Below are 19,152 nucleotides of genomic sequence, written 5' to 3' on the forward strand. Positions count from 1 at the left end.
GAATCGATACACATCCTGGCTGTAGGGCTCTCGAGTCTTTTCTCGTATCACTCCTCGCGGCGGTCGGTGAGATTTTACCAAAAACCTGTAACTAATATTGTGCTCTGGGTATCGCGAAGCCGCGAGCTCGTAATTGCGCCCAAACAACGCGCTATACATGCCTGCATCGGCATGTGGCCGCGTATAGTCTATAATTTGCCGCACTCACGCTTCTCGCGGACTTTTGACCCGCGCGGCTTTTCACGAGATAATTTTCTCGCTCATTGATATGAAAATTTCTAAAGATTAAAAGCATCGCGGAGATGTGTAATTTTCGTCTTTCTAAAGTGTACACACGCGTAGGCACTCGCGAGCCGAGGGAAGCTTGCACGCAGGCACACAATGAAGGTCCGAGCCTGGCCATATACATACCCGCAGACTCGCGCTCTTCCGCCTTCATGTATGCACTGTACTATACTCACACAGCAACTCGTATGCGTACGGATGATAACAGACTGCGCGCGAGTCGCAATCAGTCGGTGGAATCTAAGCAACAATTTGAACGCAGATAAGGAAGGTATACACACGTGCAAAGATCTCGGCAGCGGCCCTTCGCAGCTGCAACGCGCATACCTCTTAATACGTATGTAGCTCCTATCGCGAGCGAGGCGGCGGCGCACCTACGCACGTCCAACGTATATTATATACATCCAGCGGCTGCCAACTGCACTTGTGTACATACTCACATATTGGATTGCCGGTGTGCCGCATTAACTCGAATTACAGAGAGATCCTCGCGGACGCAATAATAGCTGCCTGCAGATTTGCTATTTAACTTGGTAGGTAGGTAGGTAGGTAGGTAGTAGCCACTGCATCTTATATATAATGCAAATCACAGGCCTGCGCCGGTCTGCGTGAGCGTCTTGCAGTCTCGCGCTGCTTCTGTTAAAACTGCGCGCGGAGCTGAGATCGACGCACTTTCTTCGCTTCCGATTTATAATATAAGCCGTGCGGCGCGGATAAACACTTGCATTATAGCGTATTGCTCGGCATCTTGCAGCCATGTGCATTATGATAATACGCCCGCGGAATATATGTATCTGTTCGATCGACGAGTTTCTCTCGAATGAATGGATCGTCCTCGTGAATACATGGCGCTGCCGATTGAAACGTCGGAAAATTACCGAGCCTCCTCGGGAAATATTAGCCTACATTCGCACGGCTAATTCCGCACGCACGCATCTACATTATATACATCTCGAAGATATACATGTACTCTGTATATATGGATTTTAATGCTATTGTCTTGCCGGATGTGCGCGCGAGCTTAATGGCGAATTTCTCCAGATTAAATTTAACGATACCGCGACTCGACGGCGGCTTGCTGTTTTTCACCTGAAAACTGAGCCTAATGCCGCGAACGACTCGTTCTTTTTCATTAGACGCGATTGTTTTCACACTGCAGCTAAGCTCGCGCATTTCGTTCAGCTGTAAATGCTCGATTCTTCGCTACATCAAACCTGGCCAATGATCGATGTATCTGCGCTATAGTTTCTCTCATCAAATCGCTAATGTCTTGAATGTTATATCTAAAACTGAGAGTTGCTTTGAAAACGCATGCAGTGCAGCAGCTCGATCGTGACCCGGAGAGCCTTGACTCGAGAGCTCTATAAATGGGCGCGTTTGGCGTTTTCTCGACGTTATAGTATACGTTAATAAAGCGAGCGATGCACGAGGCGGAGCACACGGCTTTATTGCCGATCCTTGTCCAGGCAACGGTAGCGACGGCTGCTCGGATCTCTCTCGATCGATCGCGTGTGCTTCTTGCTGCCAACGCCGCGAGTGAATTTGTTCTCGATAGCGTTAATCGCGATAACCCCTTTGTTTCAAAACAATAACGAAATTGTTTTTATTAAAGCATACGTTTTTCATGTATTGGGACACCCGAGACCTTGGACCGAGCAGTAGCAGGCCGGTGAAAGAGACACGATATTTCATTACAATCGATACGGATAATTGCGCGTACTTCACGCAATGTCGCTCTGTATGAGCGCTTTTTGTCATGAAAAAAAAAACCAACAACAACGAAACAATACAAAAAACTTACCGCATACATCTATTCCGAAATGAGATCAAAAGCACTGGCTTACAATGCACGAGCGGCGCTGTTGAAAAAAGAAAAAAAAATCGACTCCTCGCTGGCGCGCTCCTTTTTCGCGAGCGCCAATGGTAGCTCGTATAAACATACAGCGCGGAAAGTTGGAATTATCGAGCGACCTTGCCTGGTTCCCCTGGTTACCTATATTATACTGTGTGCTTTACTGGCGCGTCTACGACTATAAGCGCGTTCGTGCCGTACCTACGTCCACTATATGCCTACATTATACATTTTATAATGCTATATATACGTGCACGTGTACATGCGCCGATGTACGTTGCGTATCATCGATCGGCCGAGCTCGTGTTATCGAGCGGCGAGTCTGGCCTGTATAGGATTTATTTGCACCCTGTATAAGGTGGACGAATTCAGCCGGATCTATGCTTCATCTCACTTGGGATTGTATCATCGAATTCATATGAACGCTGATCTAATATATATTGAGCAATTGCATTTTGAACAAGTTCGCGATCCTCGTTACACGGCTATAGACATGCAAATCTGTTGGCCTCACTTTTACCAAATTTATCGCTGTATTTTGCATCTACAAGTTTGGTTGATGGCACGCGAAGATTCAGGCCTTAAGTAGGCCACCAGCACCACCAGGGCTATCCTAACTTGAAAGCTTTTCAAAGGGTACGTCGGCTACCGAAAATATTCTCAAGGCTTTGCTTTGTTTCTATTCGGTGAAAAATCGATAGGATAACACGAGCTCATCAGTCGTTCCCAGAGCCAATATTTTTCTCCACTTTTATGTAGAAATATTTTTTTTCGTAATCCCATTAGCCGAGGATTAACGCGTAAAACGAAGATAAATCAAACAGTTTACATACACGCATACACGTTTTGCAGTGAATTTCGCCTCTCGATTTTCTTACGCGCGCAATACATTAATTAAACACGATTGTAATAATTCATCGCCAGAGGCATAACATCTTTAAAGTTTTGAAAAGCATACTCCGTTCACGAGTACGAGCTGTTATTAAATTTCTATTACATTATGCGCAGCTCTGTACTCCAAGCAGTGCAGCGGGTGATGCTCGCCAAAGATCCACGCGCGAGGCAATATATGTAATGAACGTAGGCAAATCGTCGCAGCCGATAATCGTTGCACTTAAAACATCGTCAAATTGCCCGCAAGTTAAATTTTTACTATCGGCCACGGAAATTAGGTAAAAATTTAACGGATTCCGAGTGCAGATGCAACGCGGATAGCGCATTTGCAACAGAGCAGCGAAAGTATTGGCGTTAACGATTTTTCATCGACCAAGCGAACAAGTGACAAATACCGTCGATCCTTTTGGAGAAATAGTCGGTTTTCCAATACGAATGTGTGAAGCGATTTTGGACTCGAATCGAATTCCGAAGAGCAATAAAATACAATTTTGTTGTATACATATTAATTACGGGTGAGAAGTAATTGATATGAATTCATGGGTACCGGCAGGATTCCAAGTCAGGCCTAATACATTGAATAACGATTGGGCTCTCGAGTACACTGCATAAGTATAGGCGATGAGAACAATCGGTATTCCAAGCAAATTAACACGATCGTCGGTCTACGTCGACATTCCCTATTGTTCCCCGACAACGAATCGAAAGAAAGTAACTTTATAATATAATAACATTCCAGCTTGGAGCAGGCAAGATGCGGTGAGCTTAGAAAAACCTTAACCTTTTCCAATGAGCGTAATCGACTCGACATTGTCTCTGCGCGAGAGCCCGAGGCTTGACGCAGCTGTTATACACGCGTACCTGCTATATACGTACGGAACGGAATATAATACAGCAATTTCGTTACCCGCACCCGCGGACAGGTTCACAGTGTTATATTGAAAAGTTTTTTCCTCTCCAGGCGTAACAAGTCATTACGTTTTCATGGCTGATGATTATTTTCTTACAAACAGCTCTCGAGCTGCAGCCGATCGCAAGTCGAATTATTTAGGTCAGGCTTTTTTGCCGAGAGAATAATTCGACAAAATCTTTGTCGCGCCTTCCCTGCTTATACATTATATACATATAAAGTTTGTCAACAGCAGGCAGGCAGCCGCAGAAAAGCAACCGAGCGACTGCATTAGATAAAGCTGGCTGATAAAAAGAAGGCGAGAAAGTTTACGTACTCTCTGCGTACCGAATTTTACTTTCCTCGACATCGTCCGACGCGCGTATAGGTAGAAGAAAAAAAGTATAAAACAACGCTATTATTCTTCGGGGAGCTAAGGCGCTTTTGCATCCGAAAAAGCTGCCGAGAGATACGCGGTGTACGCGTGCAGCGCGATACTTTCTTATTTCGTGCTCGGCAGATCGTCATCGTTCATCCGATAAAAAGGCCACAAAGCGAGTCTCCGCGTACGTACTTTATTATTACATTAATTATCGTCGCTTCAAAGCTTTAATGGCTTATAAGTACGACACAGACATAGACGCGCATTCGCACTGGGTCTGATGCAGTGGCTACTGTTGTTGAAAAGCTAACTGGAGGAGCATGACGTAAGAAAAGATATCAACCGTTGTACATATAGGTATATTATAGTATGTATAGGAGCTGGGACCGGTTTTTGCGCTGCGCCGAGCGGTCCCCACTCTCACTGGTGCATATACACTCTCGATTCCTTTGTCCAGCTGTAAGTGCATGTGCAGCTATATACATGCTAGGCGCAAAAGTATACAACGTGCTGCGGAGCGGCCTAGGCGCGCTTTCACCTCGTCGCTCTCGGGCCCGTGTTCGCGTGCGCCATTCAAGGATCCGCGAGTCGCCGCCGCCGTGACTCGGATGTGTTTACATATCCTATATAGGTATACGTGGTAAAGGTACGCCTGCGGAGCTGCACGCCGCAGGATCGGGCTCGGGCTTCTCTCCTTTGTCTGCCGGCTGAGCCGTGTGACTCCTTTGTCCGTCGAGACAGACTGTCCGAGTTTGTACCACGATTCGTGCGTCCTACAGCTCTGCCTTCGCAGTTCACGCCTTACCTAATATAATGCAAAAATTTGTCTCCGTGTATCTTCGCGGAATTAAGCAAAAGAACAGATTTTTCCGACGGCTCCCTCGTTTTTGCGCTCGTCTACTCGAAGAACGTTTGATTTTCTCTCCGGGCAAATTATGCATTCAGGGACAGACCACCTGAGTAGATTTCACGAGGGAGATAGGCCGCGCGAGCCCAAGTGTGTATTAGTCCCCATATAATAAAGATATGTTGGCCGGAGTTCATAATGGCTGCAAGGAGAAATCTCGAATCTTATACTGCTCGGCATTGGTACAACGAAAAGAATGACCTTATGTAATGCCACCACCGTCGCCGCGTCACTACGTCTTATTTTTCATTTCCTTCTCACTATATATAGCTGCTTGATTTCTTCGCCAATATTTTGCATCGGGGCTCATTAAAAATTTGCTCTTGCCGCTATGCGCGCTCGCGGAATCATCCAAGTATATTAGGCAGATTTGCTTCACCGACGAACTCGTACAGTTCTCATTTGGACCGTAATAGGCAACGATCGACCGACAACGTAACGCCTTTTTTCTTTTGCTTGCCAAACGTATGCGAAATTACAGTGCGACGACGTCAGATCGCTGTTATAGACGTTTTTGCGCAAGGAACGTTGCCGAAGATTTATTTAGCCAAGCGCGTCACGCCTGCACCGACGCGCTTTCGATTATTTGTCTCTCACCTTCTTATCCTGTTGCAAAAAAATTACACAAAATTTTGTTTTCGATAATTCATAGCGATTTCTGCAGCGCAGGAATCGATCGAGTCGAGTGCGACCGTGCACATTCGAGCGAGATTACAATTATGCATCCTATTATCGACAAACACTTAAATGCCAAGCAGCTTATTTCGTTTTGAACGAGTGAAAATATCATTAAATTATTACATCGACGTGGAGTGTGTGGCTTGCAAATGATTGCGCTCGATCTTCGGCATGCATCCGATAACTATCGGGCCGATGATTAAATGGAAACGAGCGAGTTTAGCCGCGCTTAGATTCTTAGTCGGTGAAATCGGCAAAGTGCCGCGCGCGAGTTGTATATCGTGCGTCGTATAGCGCAAACGAACGAGCCAACTTATATGAAGATTGGGAGTGTATAAAACGTATATTCGAGGCTGGACGATAATCGATTAGCCACCCGCTTTTGACGACGACGAACGACGTCGAATCAACCTGTCCCAGCGCAGCTACTGCGTTTGCGCTGAATTATTTAAATTAAGCAGTCGCGGCTGGCAGGACGGTACAAATAGGAACGAGGGTATAAACACTTAAGAACATTAATCTATTTTTGTATGGTTTCGCTCGTCTATATTTGCGCCTATGCCTCGACTACGCGTCTATATACTGCATAGAGCTGCAGTGCAGTGGCAGCTAATTCGGTTGGTAAGTCTATAAGCACATACACTGTATGTATACTCTTTCGTATGTATACGTGCTGTGTGTGAGTAGCTGCTTTGCTGCCCGGAAAACGACAAGTCCGCCAGTTGTTGCGTTATTATTCTTACTACACACATTATTGCCAACGAATCGACAAATAAAAAAATGCCAACGACGAAATAAAATTCGTTTATTAAGAGTCGGCGACTCGATCGCGCAATCTAAATGCCGGATTTGTAAAAATTAACTTTGCACGTTTGTTATTTACGGTGCTCGATCGGGAAGCGATAAAAAATGAAGAAAGAGTTCAAAAAGTTTTTCACCGATAATCTCTATTGTTTCGCTATGGCTAGGCGAGCGAACGATTAAAAGCGTGCAATGACCGAGGATCGCGTGTCGGAATAGCGATGTGGCCGAGCGCGCCGATCGGACCTCCATTTTTCTCGATCCATGAAGAACTAGTTTTTTTCCTCTCGATAAAAATAAATATTCGGATTTGTTCAAGTGGCTGACTTATTTTATTCGACCGCAGTGACTATCAACGAAATAATTCTTAAAATAAGATTCTGCGTACGCAATTCATTTTGTAAGATATCGTACACGACCAAACGTACACCGAAATCAATAGCTTTGCTGGACCTCTGGTGTTCGAGAAATTTAATGATTAGTTGTTCAGGCTCGGTTACGTTTAGATTGTATTGAGTATTTTTACTCGGTGCTATTACCTTTTGCACTTGCATTGCATCCTTCAGTCTTCATTAAGGAATATATAGCTCATCGACAAAGGTGAAATTAAAAATACGAACAATTGATATGCTTATCATTTGAGATAAAAACACGATAATTCCTTGTGAGAAATAATTAATAAAATCGAATTGTTGTTAACATTATATTGATAGAGAGTTCAACGATATACTTTTATTAACCATGAAAATTATAACTTTAATTGCTGAACGACGACCGTTAATAATAAGCATTTTTTCAAGCTAATTTTTTGGACCAGGACAAAACTCTGTGACATTTGTAAAAAATTGTGCAATAGCTGAATTATAATACTGTAAGTCAAGTATGGAATATATTTTCGTAGCAGGCTACACTCGTAAGAGTAAATATGCATTGTTATAATCTTTCTAAGGAGGTCATTTATGCGCCTTTCTCTAATCGACGCAACGTCTCTTTACAATGCGGTTATGATTAAATTTCATTGGACTCGGACCCATTGCTTTATGCTAATCGCTAGAGCTATAAATTTTACCGAGATGAGTCAACTAGATACTGACGCATCCAAGTTCTCTAAAATTATCATCGACAATCGCTCGTAACGTCTCGATTGTGCCATCGAGCATCAACAATTACAAACTGTAATCTTTATGCATTTTCGCTCGTAATGCTTGGCGTTGATATTAATTAATAGACGCCAATCGGAAAACTCGAGAGTGAAAATCCTTGGTCTATTTTTAGAGTTAGCTCCTCGAGATCCTGCTCCGTTACATGCTGAAATATCTCGTCGTTATCCAATAGCCAAGACTATGTCATTGTTACTGAGGCATTGCACGATTATGCTGCTCGCGTGGCTTATGAATAATTACGCATTTTTAGAATGCCACCGATGCGCTAACAGGAGCAGCAGCAGTAGCAGAAACCATCGTTCGAATTATAAATCCTTCAAAGACACTCCCGGATGATGTGCCTGCATTCGAATGCGCCAAGCTCAGCCGACGAGCCGATGATTCAGCGGCCCCGCGACGCGAGACACGATCTATATAGCATAAGGTCAACGTTTGGACTTGCATACGCGTACAGCACGCACACAGATCGCGTCTTTCTTATATGTATAAACGCTGGATTCTCGCGAGGCTGCATAATACGGACGTAAAAGCGGTGACTACGTTGCGTTATATTCGCTTTCGTTTTTGCACGATATTACTTATACAAACAAAATGAACATCGTAATTCACGAATGTGCACGGGGCCACGTGTAAGCATGTACTTTATGTATTATATACATGTGAGTAAAAATTATCGCAGCCTCGCGTGCACGCCCGAAGTTGAATTATAGAAACTGCACGAGAGAAAGTGAGAAAATGTATATACATCACTCTTTTGATAGGCGGAAAATATCGGGCTCCGACTCGCCTATTCGCAATATCGCGATCGGTATTGAGCATAAGGCAAAAATATTTGATTCGATCGCAAAGTGCATTACCGGCGATTGCAGCTACTGATTTGTTGTAATTTGCTTATTTGCATGTATAATTAATGAAAAAAATATTCAAAGTTAACACGACTAATACATTATTGCGAAACGTTTATTTTTCTGTTTCGACGAAGCGCGACTGTGGCAGCGAGGAGTAATACCACAATTGATGCTACGTTAAAATTTGTAATAAAAAAATGAAAGGGAAAACTGGCAAAGTTTTATTTATTCGTTTTCTAAGATCAATTGTTTTATGTAAAATATTTAATATTTTGATTAGTTGCAGTTGCCTTGTTAAAAACAAAAGTGACATCACTTTGATAAAACCCAGGCAATCCTGATATGACGCGTAACAATAGAATGAGAGACTCAATTTAATAAGTTAAATTTTATTACACATTTAATGCAAATGAAAACAAAAATTTGATCTTCTCATTGTTATAAGCTTTAGCTGAATCAACCCAGAAGCTTTTAAGATGAGTTAAATTATCAAGGTTTTCCACGACGCGTGCGCGAGAAGAATTTCTTTTAAAAATTTTACCTTTACAGCGGAGTTCTTTCAGATGAGGAATAAAAAAATCGAAACTAATTGTTAAATTTATTTATTTGAATGATTGATAATGGGTAGTATACAACATTAAATAACACCAAAGACTGCAAATATGCTTATTGACATCACGAGCTTTGATCTGTGGCCGCCAAGCAAATGTGATATAAATCTTGGTTCATAAACTTCTCGACGATGGATTCACAGACCTCAATTGGCAGCCTTTGGTGGAACAACTCCCAGAAAGGATCCAGTGCCCAGGACCGGAAAAATCCTCTCGGCATTTTCTCACACAGATGCAAAACACAAGCCTCACCAAGTGTTTTCGGGAACTTCCACCAATGTATCCAGGGTGCTATCAGGTTGATTTCCAAATAAGAGGATTGCTTCACTACCTCTTCGGCTGGTAACTGGATGAGGTCGTAGAACGACAGACTCGAATTTACCTCCAACTTTTTCGCTTTTCTCACGAATTTTTTGTTATTATACAAACATGCTTGGAGACCCGCCGACTTGTCGAACAATTCATAGTCGGCGAAAACTTTGATGACCGTCAGGGCGTCACTTCGGTCTAGTTGGTATCCTCTCTCCTCTAGACAATCGACGACGACCATAGCAGCGGACGCCATTCTCAATTTTTTCCCAAGAGTATACCGACCAGCTTTGAATTGAGATTCGCCCCGGCTAATTGCAGCGGCGTCCGGCCTAACTTGTCCCGGGCGTCGACCTGCACCTGCTGATCGAGTTTTTTGTTCATTTTGAAGAACAACTCCGCAAAGTCACAATTGTCTTTTCTCTGGCAAATAAAATGTAAAGGTGTCAATCCCTCCTCGTCGGCCATATTCGGGTCGGCACCGAAAGTCATCAATCGGAGAATCTGTACTTTAAACTCGTTAGCCACAGCATAGTGTAGGGCTGTTCGACCTAACTTGTCTCGAGCATTGATGTCAACTGTTTTCTGGATGTCTTCGACGATTCTGAAGAATATCTCCGTTACGCTCTTAACATCTTTCAGAACATCAGGTATCCTCTTGCACATTTTGTGTAATGGTGTTAATCCCTCCTCGTTGGCCGAATTTGGGTCAGCACCCATTCTTAGCAGATATTCGGCCGATTCATAATATCGATTCTCTACAGCAAAATGAAGCGGAGTGTTTCCACAATTGTCTCGGGCATCGATCTGCACCGACTTATATTTGTCGTTGCTGTACTCGAATAAAAACTTCAAGGTCGAAACAGAGTTGCTTTTTCTGCAAATAACATGTAGAGGTGTCCATCCTTTCATATTGACTACATTTAGATCAGCGCCATTCATCAGCAGCAATTTTAACACCGGCAGGTTGGTACAGAAGCTGATGTTAAGATGCATCGGAGGATTGGCTGATTTTTGTGCTTGGCAATTGGGATCCTGTCCAAATTCGAGGAATTTCTTGACGGCGTCTTCGCAGCCAGTCATGCAAGCCACATGAAAGTGGGTGTAACTGAAGTCATCGATGTAATTCACATCGAACCTATTGTAGATTTCAAAAAGGTAATCGACGAAATAACATTTATTCACGGCTATCTTGCATCTAACCAAATGGTGCAGAGGTGTGGTGCGACGAAACACTGGCATACCGTTTTTGTCAACGTCGGGCTCATCTGTGTAGCCTGTTGCAATCACGAACTCAATGAAGAGTAGTGCTCTTTGAAAATAATCTTTGTTTCTATTCAAATAATATATGGAATCCGTAAGAAGCAGCTCGATTTCTTCCTTTTGAAAAATATCTCGAAGATCTGGAAGTTGGCTCTTCCAATTTTTAATCAAAGGACGAATTTGACGGAGAAATTTGCGTCGCTGTTTATTGGCCTTCCAATTGATCTTGTCACGTAGGCTCTTAAATTTTTCTAATTTTTTTTGGTTAAGATGATTCACGTCTTTGGAATCATTTCCGTGAATTTCATCGCCCTTGCTTTGAAAACTTTCAGCAGATTTCTCAACGGAAGACATGTCTATACTTCCGTGCACACACAATCGCTTATAGTTTAAGATACTTTTTATTTTTCACAAAAATCCTTTGATGCAATCAATGCAGTCAGCTAACACTGCGCTGCACGATTTAGGAAAAGAATTGAGAACACGTGGTCGAAATTACGAGTAATTTTTTTACGAGAATCATTTGAAGACGTCGATGCAGTCAGTTACCTCTGATGCTTATGCGTTGGCGTCTTAACTTGGACTGACTGCGCACATGCACTGTACGATCTATTAAGAGAACTCAAAACGCATGGTCGAAATTAAGAGAAATTTTTTTTTAAACTGAGATGCTTACGTGTTAGCCGTGGCCACTCGTTTGTATAACGTAGGCGACAATAATAACAATAGAATTGCCTCCGACAAAGTGAAATAAATTTGTCCGTATTTTTTCACATTTTTTTCAGTCACTATTAAAACATTTATGATTTCTCGTGTCAACCTATCAGTTTTTTTTAATCCAAACTTGATTCATCTTGCTAAAGTGTTGTTCTGGGGAAGTGTTTGCATGTGTAATGTACAATGCATATAATCTAAAAATGTAGCAAACTCTGAGAACATTTTAACAGTAAACAATGTGATATAGAAGTTTGGAATATCGGTCGATTCTATTGCAAATTCATGCAAGATCAAAGAATACCAGTGCTGAATAATTAGCTCAGTCTGTTTCGAATGTTAGTATATTGATCTACACGCTCCTTTATTAAAATATTTCCCATATGCATTTTCAAAAAGAATAAACTAATATGTCTACGTACATGTAGATACACCGATAAGTTGCGCACATGTTGATAGTTGATTATTTGTTGGAAAAAATTATTTGCATATCAAATCACTAAAATATTGATAATGAAACATTTCAAAGTGACATTCACACTGAGCGCAGCAATAGTCAAAAGCCATTCAAACATAGTGCACGTGAAAGTTTATGGTCGCTCGATATCGAACGGCAGCGCAGTGGTCGCACAATCGGAGAATAGGATCTTTCGAACGATCGATCGAGTGCTGTAATGGACAATTATTTCAGCCATTATTGACGAGCGCTACCACCGCAGCCAAAAGTTAACATTTATATCATTGGTAACAACAGTCAAAAACTCGGCGAGATACCAATAGTATTATTCCACGTTATGCCAGTATCGTTGACTAAGCAACCTCTTGTCTTATGATTCTCATAATCGCATAGTCACTGAATGTCGCTCGCATTGATTTTTTCCCCTGTTGATTATTACTTGCGTGCTGCTTGGATAAACGTCCAAAACACTGGTACGCGATATTGCTGCAACTATTCAAATGCCGATTGATAGATACGCGATTCGTTTGTATATTAATTAAATCTTTCATCAGGCTAAGCGTAGCATAATTGCTATAAGTGTACGCACATGCATGCGTATAAATATATGTAAGAAATGGCCAGAAGCTGTGCGCAGGTTTTATATATTCGTCGATAACAGAATCTCTAGGTCGTAATGCGATATTATACGTAAGGGGGATATACGTCTAATGCAGAGAAAAGCCGCTGCGAGTTGTAGCACGACATCGCTTATCGATCTTATCCGATTCGAAAGCAAAAGTCCAGACGGACGCGGCAAAAATACAAGTGTTGTTAATATAGCTTACCGTTAATACGCACATTATGCATGTGCTAGTAAGCTGTTTACGCTTCGATTCGAAGACAATTCTCGTATACCTGCTCTAAAACGAGCAACGTGCCCACTGAGATGTATTGCACGAGGTCTGCAATTACTCGAGATGCTTCCTATTTGTATATATAGGCAGAAACGAGACCGAGTCCGTTTTGGTGCGTAAATCTACGAGTCGTTGCGCATGCAAAAGTTGGCGTCGATCGGCCAAACGAGCGATTTATATTAGCTCGTTGATCGAAATCGTGCGGGTCTGACTCGTTTCACGTTTGATTTGCATATCATACAATGCAGCAAGGTTGGTAAAGACGAGACTGATTCGTTATGTATATTTTTGGTTACAGGGCTTGGAGCAGGAGCGGCACTTGCTGCGTCGAAAACTCGAGGAGGCCCGCAGCGAGAGCGAGGCCCGGGCGGTGGAGCTGCAAGGCGACCTCGAGCAGCTGCGCAGCCAACTGGACGAGCAGAGCGAGCGAGCCCGCAGAGCCGAGCGCGACCAGGCCAACCTCGTGAACGAGCTCACGGCCCAGAACGGCCGACTGGCCGACCAGCTGCGCGAGGCCGCCAAGCAGGAGGAGCAGCTGCTGCAGGAGCTCAAGAGGCTCAAGGAGAAGTGCGCCCTCAGGAGCAACAGTCTGCAGGACCACGTGAGCAGCCTCGAGGTCCTCAAAGATGAGGTGAGTACGTCGCCGTCTAATCATATACGAGGTTTTTTCGAGCTCTCCTACGCACAGCTGAGCGATAACGAGTGTAGATATCGCAATCCCGCATCCTTTTCCGCGCTCCAGTTTGCTCGCTCGACAAAACCTCGTTGCGATATATACTTAGTTGGTCGCGAGCAATGATCCGACATACGTACGTCTTTTTTCGTCGATGCATCGTAGGTACAACTGGTGTCGGCCCAGCGGACCGAGCTCGAGCGACGCAGTTTGGAACTCAGGGAGGAGCGGGCCAGGGCCATAGCGGCCCTCGAGGAAGCCGAGGAACGCGCCCAAGCCCTCGAACGGCTCGGACACGAAGCGGAGCGACGAGCCATCGTTGCCGAGCGTGAAAGGTGCGTATATAAATTCGTCAGCTTCTATACCTATCACGGCTTACGGCATCCAGCCATCGAGGATTATTTCATTCGACCTTGAATCTCTCTTCGAATGGTGCTGGATGGATATTTGCAATGAAAAGCGATTCACGCTTCGATTGTTCGTCTCTGCGTTACAAAGCACCTTTGTCCATTTCGATCGATTGATTTCTACTTCGTCTTGTTTCTCCGAGCATTTGTTTATCCAATGAGACAAAGCCAGAGTCTTACGCGACGTAATATTAGAGTTAAATCTCGACGCATGCTGCTCCAATGCGACGTACCGACTTGACCTTTCACTCGTCTTTTTCGATTCGCGGCTCGACCCTGACCTCGGACGATTGAAAGCCTCACCAAGATAGCGCACTTTTGACTGGATCGTGAAAACTTTATTTACCGCTCGTTAACAACATTACCAAATTTGATCCGATGAGACTTTAGTCGATAGGAAAAGTACAGCCGGATTCGTGAGATATATCTTTGCAAATGATCGAATGTACGTTCGATGTCGTCTTTGAATGAATAAAAGCAAAACATCGACTACAACGCCAACGCAGAATTAAAAAAAAAACGTCGAGTCGTGAGCATCAGCCTTGCCTTTCGAATGTATCGCTCTAGCTACGTGCCGCGAAGAAAAAAAAGCACTACAGCTATGTCATCTCGTGCAGTCGATCGAGCACTCGAGCATAAAGTTTAGACCGATGATTTTTCGAGCCGAGCGCAATAAAAAAGACCAGCGATCGCGCGGGAGGATGGCAAAAAAAAATAGGCGCGTATCTTGCTCTATAAAGTCGATAAAATCGAGCGAATAGGTCTGCAATACAATAACGGACGATGCTTTTTCTTATAAAAGACATAGTTATAAACGCCTACGCCTCGAACAAGAGATACGCTCGAGATCGTTCGTTCGATCGGTTGTTGTTGTTTTTTTCTCGTTCGCACCTACGTGCTCCGCGATGCCAGCTCAACGCTCATAATAACACTCGCGCATTATTTACGCGTTTGCTTCGATAAAAATCCTATTAAACGATCTGTATCGAAGAAACAACAAGCTTGCATCATCTTGGAATTCCGACTATACGATCCGGTTTGGAGGCATATACGAATGTTGTATTAAAGCCATATACATCGCTGTTTTTTGTTGCTCACAGGGACGAGCTGGCAGCGGCTCTGTCGGCCATGGAGGCCTCGCGGGCCAGCGGCGGCGCTCGCTTGGGTGCCTCGTCCAGCGGCCGATCCGTGTCGCCGACGGGCCGCCAGCAGCCCCGCTCGCTGCAGGCCGAGATGGAGTGCGAGGAGAGCGGCGGCAGCTCGCTGGGCCTGGAGCAGCAGGACCTGCGTCAGGAGGTCGACCGGGCCTGTCGACGGCTGCGCGAGCTCTCGGGACACCTGCGCCGGGGAGAGGACGACTCGGGCCTGCAGAGCGACTGCGACGAGTCCATGCTCGTGCTCAACCACAGCGGCCACGAGAGCGAGGTAAGCCCTTCGACCCTTTCCAACGATTCTTTATTGCGAATTCCGACAGCATCGAGTACGCGGCGAGCCTCTGAAAGCCTCTAATAGACTCTAAAAGCCTCTTCTCTCTCGAGCATATGGATATTATATAGTGCTCCGAGCACTGGACTCTTGAGCGAGAGAGCAGCCGCGTCCGTAAATATAAAAGCGAGGAGCGTCTAAAATATCTCCAGCAGCGTATAAATACGAGCGCAATTGGATGCTCGTACGAAAATTAAACCAGATCACGGCTCGTGCGCGCGGCTGCACTGGTGCAGCCAGGCGTCGTCCGTCGCGCTCCAAAGAGCCAAGACGTCTGCCTCGACGGCCGGACCATTTCGTGGAATCTCGACTCGAGGCGCCTATTCGCAAAATCAACCGTACGTCGCTCTCCTATTCGCACACCAACGCACATCGTGTACGATCTAGCTCCGGCCACATTTGTCCCGCATATGTTTGCGCGATCCACTTACGAACGTTGCTCGTGATATATTAACTTTTATATGTCAACGGGAGCGAATCGATTAATGTATGCATTTTTTTGTTCTACATCGCGAGCAGAACAACTTCTGTCCAGGAGCCTTGTCCGATCTCGTGGAGGAAGTGTTCGGCCTGGCCCTCAGCGGCGTGAGAGGCGGCCCCAGCGAGCTCGGCCTGGCCGTCGAACTCCACCGGTCCAAGGAGGAGCTCGAACAGACCAAGGACCAGCTGCGCCAGACGCAGGACGAGCTCAAGCGCAGAAACGAGAGCATCGTCGAGACGGCGACCAAGCTCAAGCTCTGCGAGGCCGAGCTCCAGGGCGTGCAGGAGGAGCGCGACCGAGCAAGGAACGACATCGAGCTGTCGCAGCTCTCCAAGGACCAAGTCCTCGCCCAGGCGATACAGGTAAGCTTTTTTTTCGCCCCTTCATTTTTTCTGCAAAGTATCGATTTTCGATGAGTCATTTTTCGTTGTATCATCCCGCAGACGAGGGACCAAGCCGTCGCGCGCAAAAACAAGGTCGAGGTCGAGCTGGCGCGCACCCGCATCGACATGCTACAGATCAACAGCCAGCTCATGGAGGCCATTCAGCAGAAGATCGAGCTGAGCGAGCAGCTCGAGCAGTGGCAAATGGACATGCAGATGCTGCTCGACGAGCACGTGCGCAGCAAACTGGCCCCGGTGCAGGCCCAGGCCGCCGGCTCGCCTGGTTCGCTCGGTGACGTCGTCGCTCCGGCGCGCAAGAAGCGCTCGAGCACCGCCTCCAAGAAGCGCTTCGGCATCTTTTGAGCCCAACGACACAACTCTATACCAATGAGACTGCAATATGATACTTAGTGAAATTTCCTTGAAGCCGGCGCAATTTACCTTGCGACGAGGCCGTCCGATGCCTATCGGCGACCGAGTTCGACGTCGACGTTCAGAGGCCAGAATGAGATACGAGCAGCTTGTAATTCCGTCCAAAAGCCAAACGAAGCTGTTGACCTACGGCTTGCTTTCATCACCATTAATATTCATCTGACGATTTAATAATGGACTGATGCAACTTTGAGCTTGATTTTATTCTTTGATTGATGCATTATACAGATATTTTTTAATATTGATTTTAGATTAAAGTGCGAGTGCCTTTTATGAGAAATAATTGATTTTTATTGATATACTGCAAAAAATGTACAGCTACATGATCTATATAGATTTTAGTGGAAAAATTGTATAGTACTTAATTTTTAATTTTAATTGTACAACCTTTGACATATATGTGCATTATGTATTTATTTTAGTAACACTGATTTCACAAAATAAAAAAAATAATTATTAACAATAAATTGTTCCTTCATTTGTGTCAAAATCTATGTACATTTATTTGTTGGCATTATACTATGGTTGAAATTAATGATAGTGAAATTATTAAAATTTGTGCAATTTGAAAACAACCTTGATACCTACAATTTATATTGCAAAAAGTAATCAAGTATTAAGCACAAGGTAAGAGCTTGATTATTTTTAGTTTGAAAAAATGAAATATTCAAAGTAATCAAAAATGCTGTTTGAAAATATTGAGAAAATAAACAATTTTTGAAAATAGTTGTGCACTTTTTTAATACAAACATAGCTATTCCTGAAAACGCTTGCTTTCAAAACACTAAAAATAAATATAATAGCATTTGTTGGATCATACTTTTAACACCATTGAAAAAAATATTATTAATAAAATTAGATAAAATATTTTATTCATCATACTTGGTAAATTCCTATGGGATGGACAATATACAAAAGTTTCTAAAATTATTGAAATTATACTCAGTTAGAATGCACTGAGGTTTATCAATTTTTATAAATTTTAAAACTATAACAACGACAGTATGAAAAAGTTGTGATACTTTTCTTATAATTCTTCATCCAAATCAAAATCATCCTCTGGGAAATCACCTATGACTACATGAGCCGGTTTAACAAATCCACCATACTTGTCAATGCATTCAAAATATTTTTTACCAGCTACTGACCCATTATTTTTTCCAAATGGTTCATCATACTTAACTCCTACCCACCAACCACTTTTAAATTCTGTATTACCTAAATACATAATAGTTGCTTTTCTTTTGGGAGCACCTGGTACATTTACTTCACATCTATCACCAATTTTCATAGATTTTATAAGTTTTTCTTCATTTTCTAATTCTTTTTGTTTCTCTTCTTCTTTTCGCTTTGTTTCCTCTTCATTGTACTTTCCTAATTTATGTTCTTTAAGAAATGCTTTGACAGTGTCGGATCTGCTAGCATATTGGTCTTCTGATAATTCAAATTTTTCGACAGCAGATGGATCAGCTGTATCACCCTCAGAATTGAGTATCACATGTATCCGCATTCCATCTTTTATTGGATATAATCCAAGAGCACGATCATTGTCATTTATTTTACAAACAATATCATTATTCTCATTGTACACTTCTAGCTTCATTGAATTAGATTGTCCACCAACTAATAATTCAAGCTTATTTTTGAACTCTTGAATGATCAAGTCTTTTTTGAATCTTCTTTCAATTGAGTGACCAATATTATTTGAATTTGTTATGGTAACATTTAAGTACTCACTGCTAGTATTATTTATCATATCCATTTTGAATTTCCTTAAAACGAAAATTTATAGGTTACAGATGAAACTTGAAAAATTTTTTTTTAATATTAAATCATAAATATATTTCGTAAATGTTGTTGTCTTATATTCTGTTTGTGCACTGAATTATAGGTCAAAACAAAAGAGAATATTTCAACAGTCAACTAATCATTGACGCTGTATATATTGATTATAATTACAATTTTATTATGTGTTGTGAATGAATCAAGCACTGCGCTTTGGTTTACTGGTATGTCATGTCACAACATTATAGATGATATGATGTTAGTGAGGTTAGAATAAGTGGGATTACAATGTCCAAATATGTCCACTTATCAACATGCAAGTTACACTTACCACTGCTATGCTTAAAGATTGAAAATTTCATAAGGATGTTTTTTTCCTCCATTTTTATGATGATAATAATAACAACATAGTCAAATCTCAAGTTGTAGAACTAAATTGCACTAAATAATTAAAAAAGTGACAATATAATGATAAACAATAAAACATTTGGATTTTAATTATAAAATTTTATTAGTCATTTATCTTATTTACTAAAGATAATTATATACAATCAAAA

The 19,152-nt window shown here is 43.0% G+C and overlaps 2 protein-coding genes across 2 annotated transcripts in view; one reads left to right on the forward strand and one right to left on the reverse strand.

The window, feature by feature from the left end:
• LOC106659113 (bicaudal D-related protein homolog) overlaps positions 1-16,984 on the forward strand; it is a 41,867-nt gene extending 24,883 nt beyond the window's left edge. Inside the window, exons 3-7 of the mRNA XM_014381455.2 lie at positions 13,248-13,580; positions 13,788-13,957; positions 15,130-15,454; positions 16,034-16,357; positions 16,439-16,984. Coding sequence (XP_014236941.1) covers positions 13,248-13,580; positions 13,788-13,957; positions 15,130-15,454; positions 16,034-16,357; positions 16,439-16,741 — 1,455 coding nt within the window. The 3' untranslated portion in view covers positions 16,742-16,984. The remainder of the gene's footprint in view (positions 1-13,247; positions 13,581-13,787; positions 13,958-15,129; positions 15,455-16,033; positions 16,358-16,438) is intronic.
• Positions 16,985-17,078: 94 nt separating this feature from the next.
• Positions 17,079-19,037, reverse strand: LOC106659114 (tubulin-folding cofactor B). Its single transcript, XM_014381456.2, has 2 exons — positions 18,770-19,037; positions 17,079-18,582 (listed from the first exon to the last, which is right to left on the reverse strand). The coding sequence occupies exon 2, from the start codon at positions 18,570-18,572 to the stop codon at positions 17,838-17,840; it is 735 nt and encodes a 244-aa protein (XP_014236942.1). The 5' UTR covers positions 18,573-18,582; positions 18,770-19,037; the 3' UTR covers positions 17,079-17,837.
• Between the last annotated feature and the right edge of the window lie 115 nt (positions 19,038-19,152).

Source organism: Trichogramma pretiosum, unplaced genomic scaffold (genome assembly GCF_000599845.2).
Source record: "Trichogramma pretiosum strain Unisexual culture from Peru unplaced genomic scaffold, Tpre_2.0 scaffold28, whole genome shotgun sequence".
NCBI classification, from domain to species: Eukaryota; Metazoa; Arthropoda; class Insecta; order Hymenoptera; family Trichogrammatidae; genus Trichogramma; species Trichogramma pretiosum.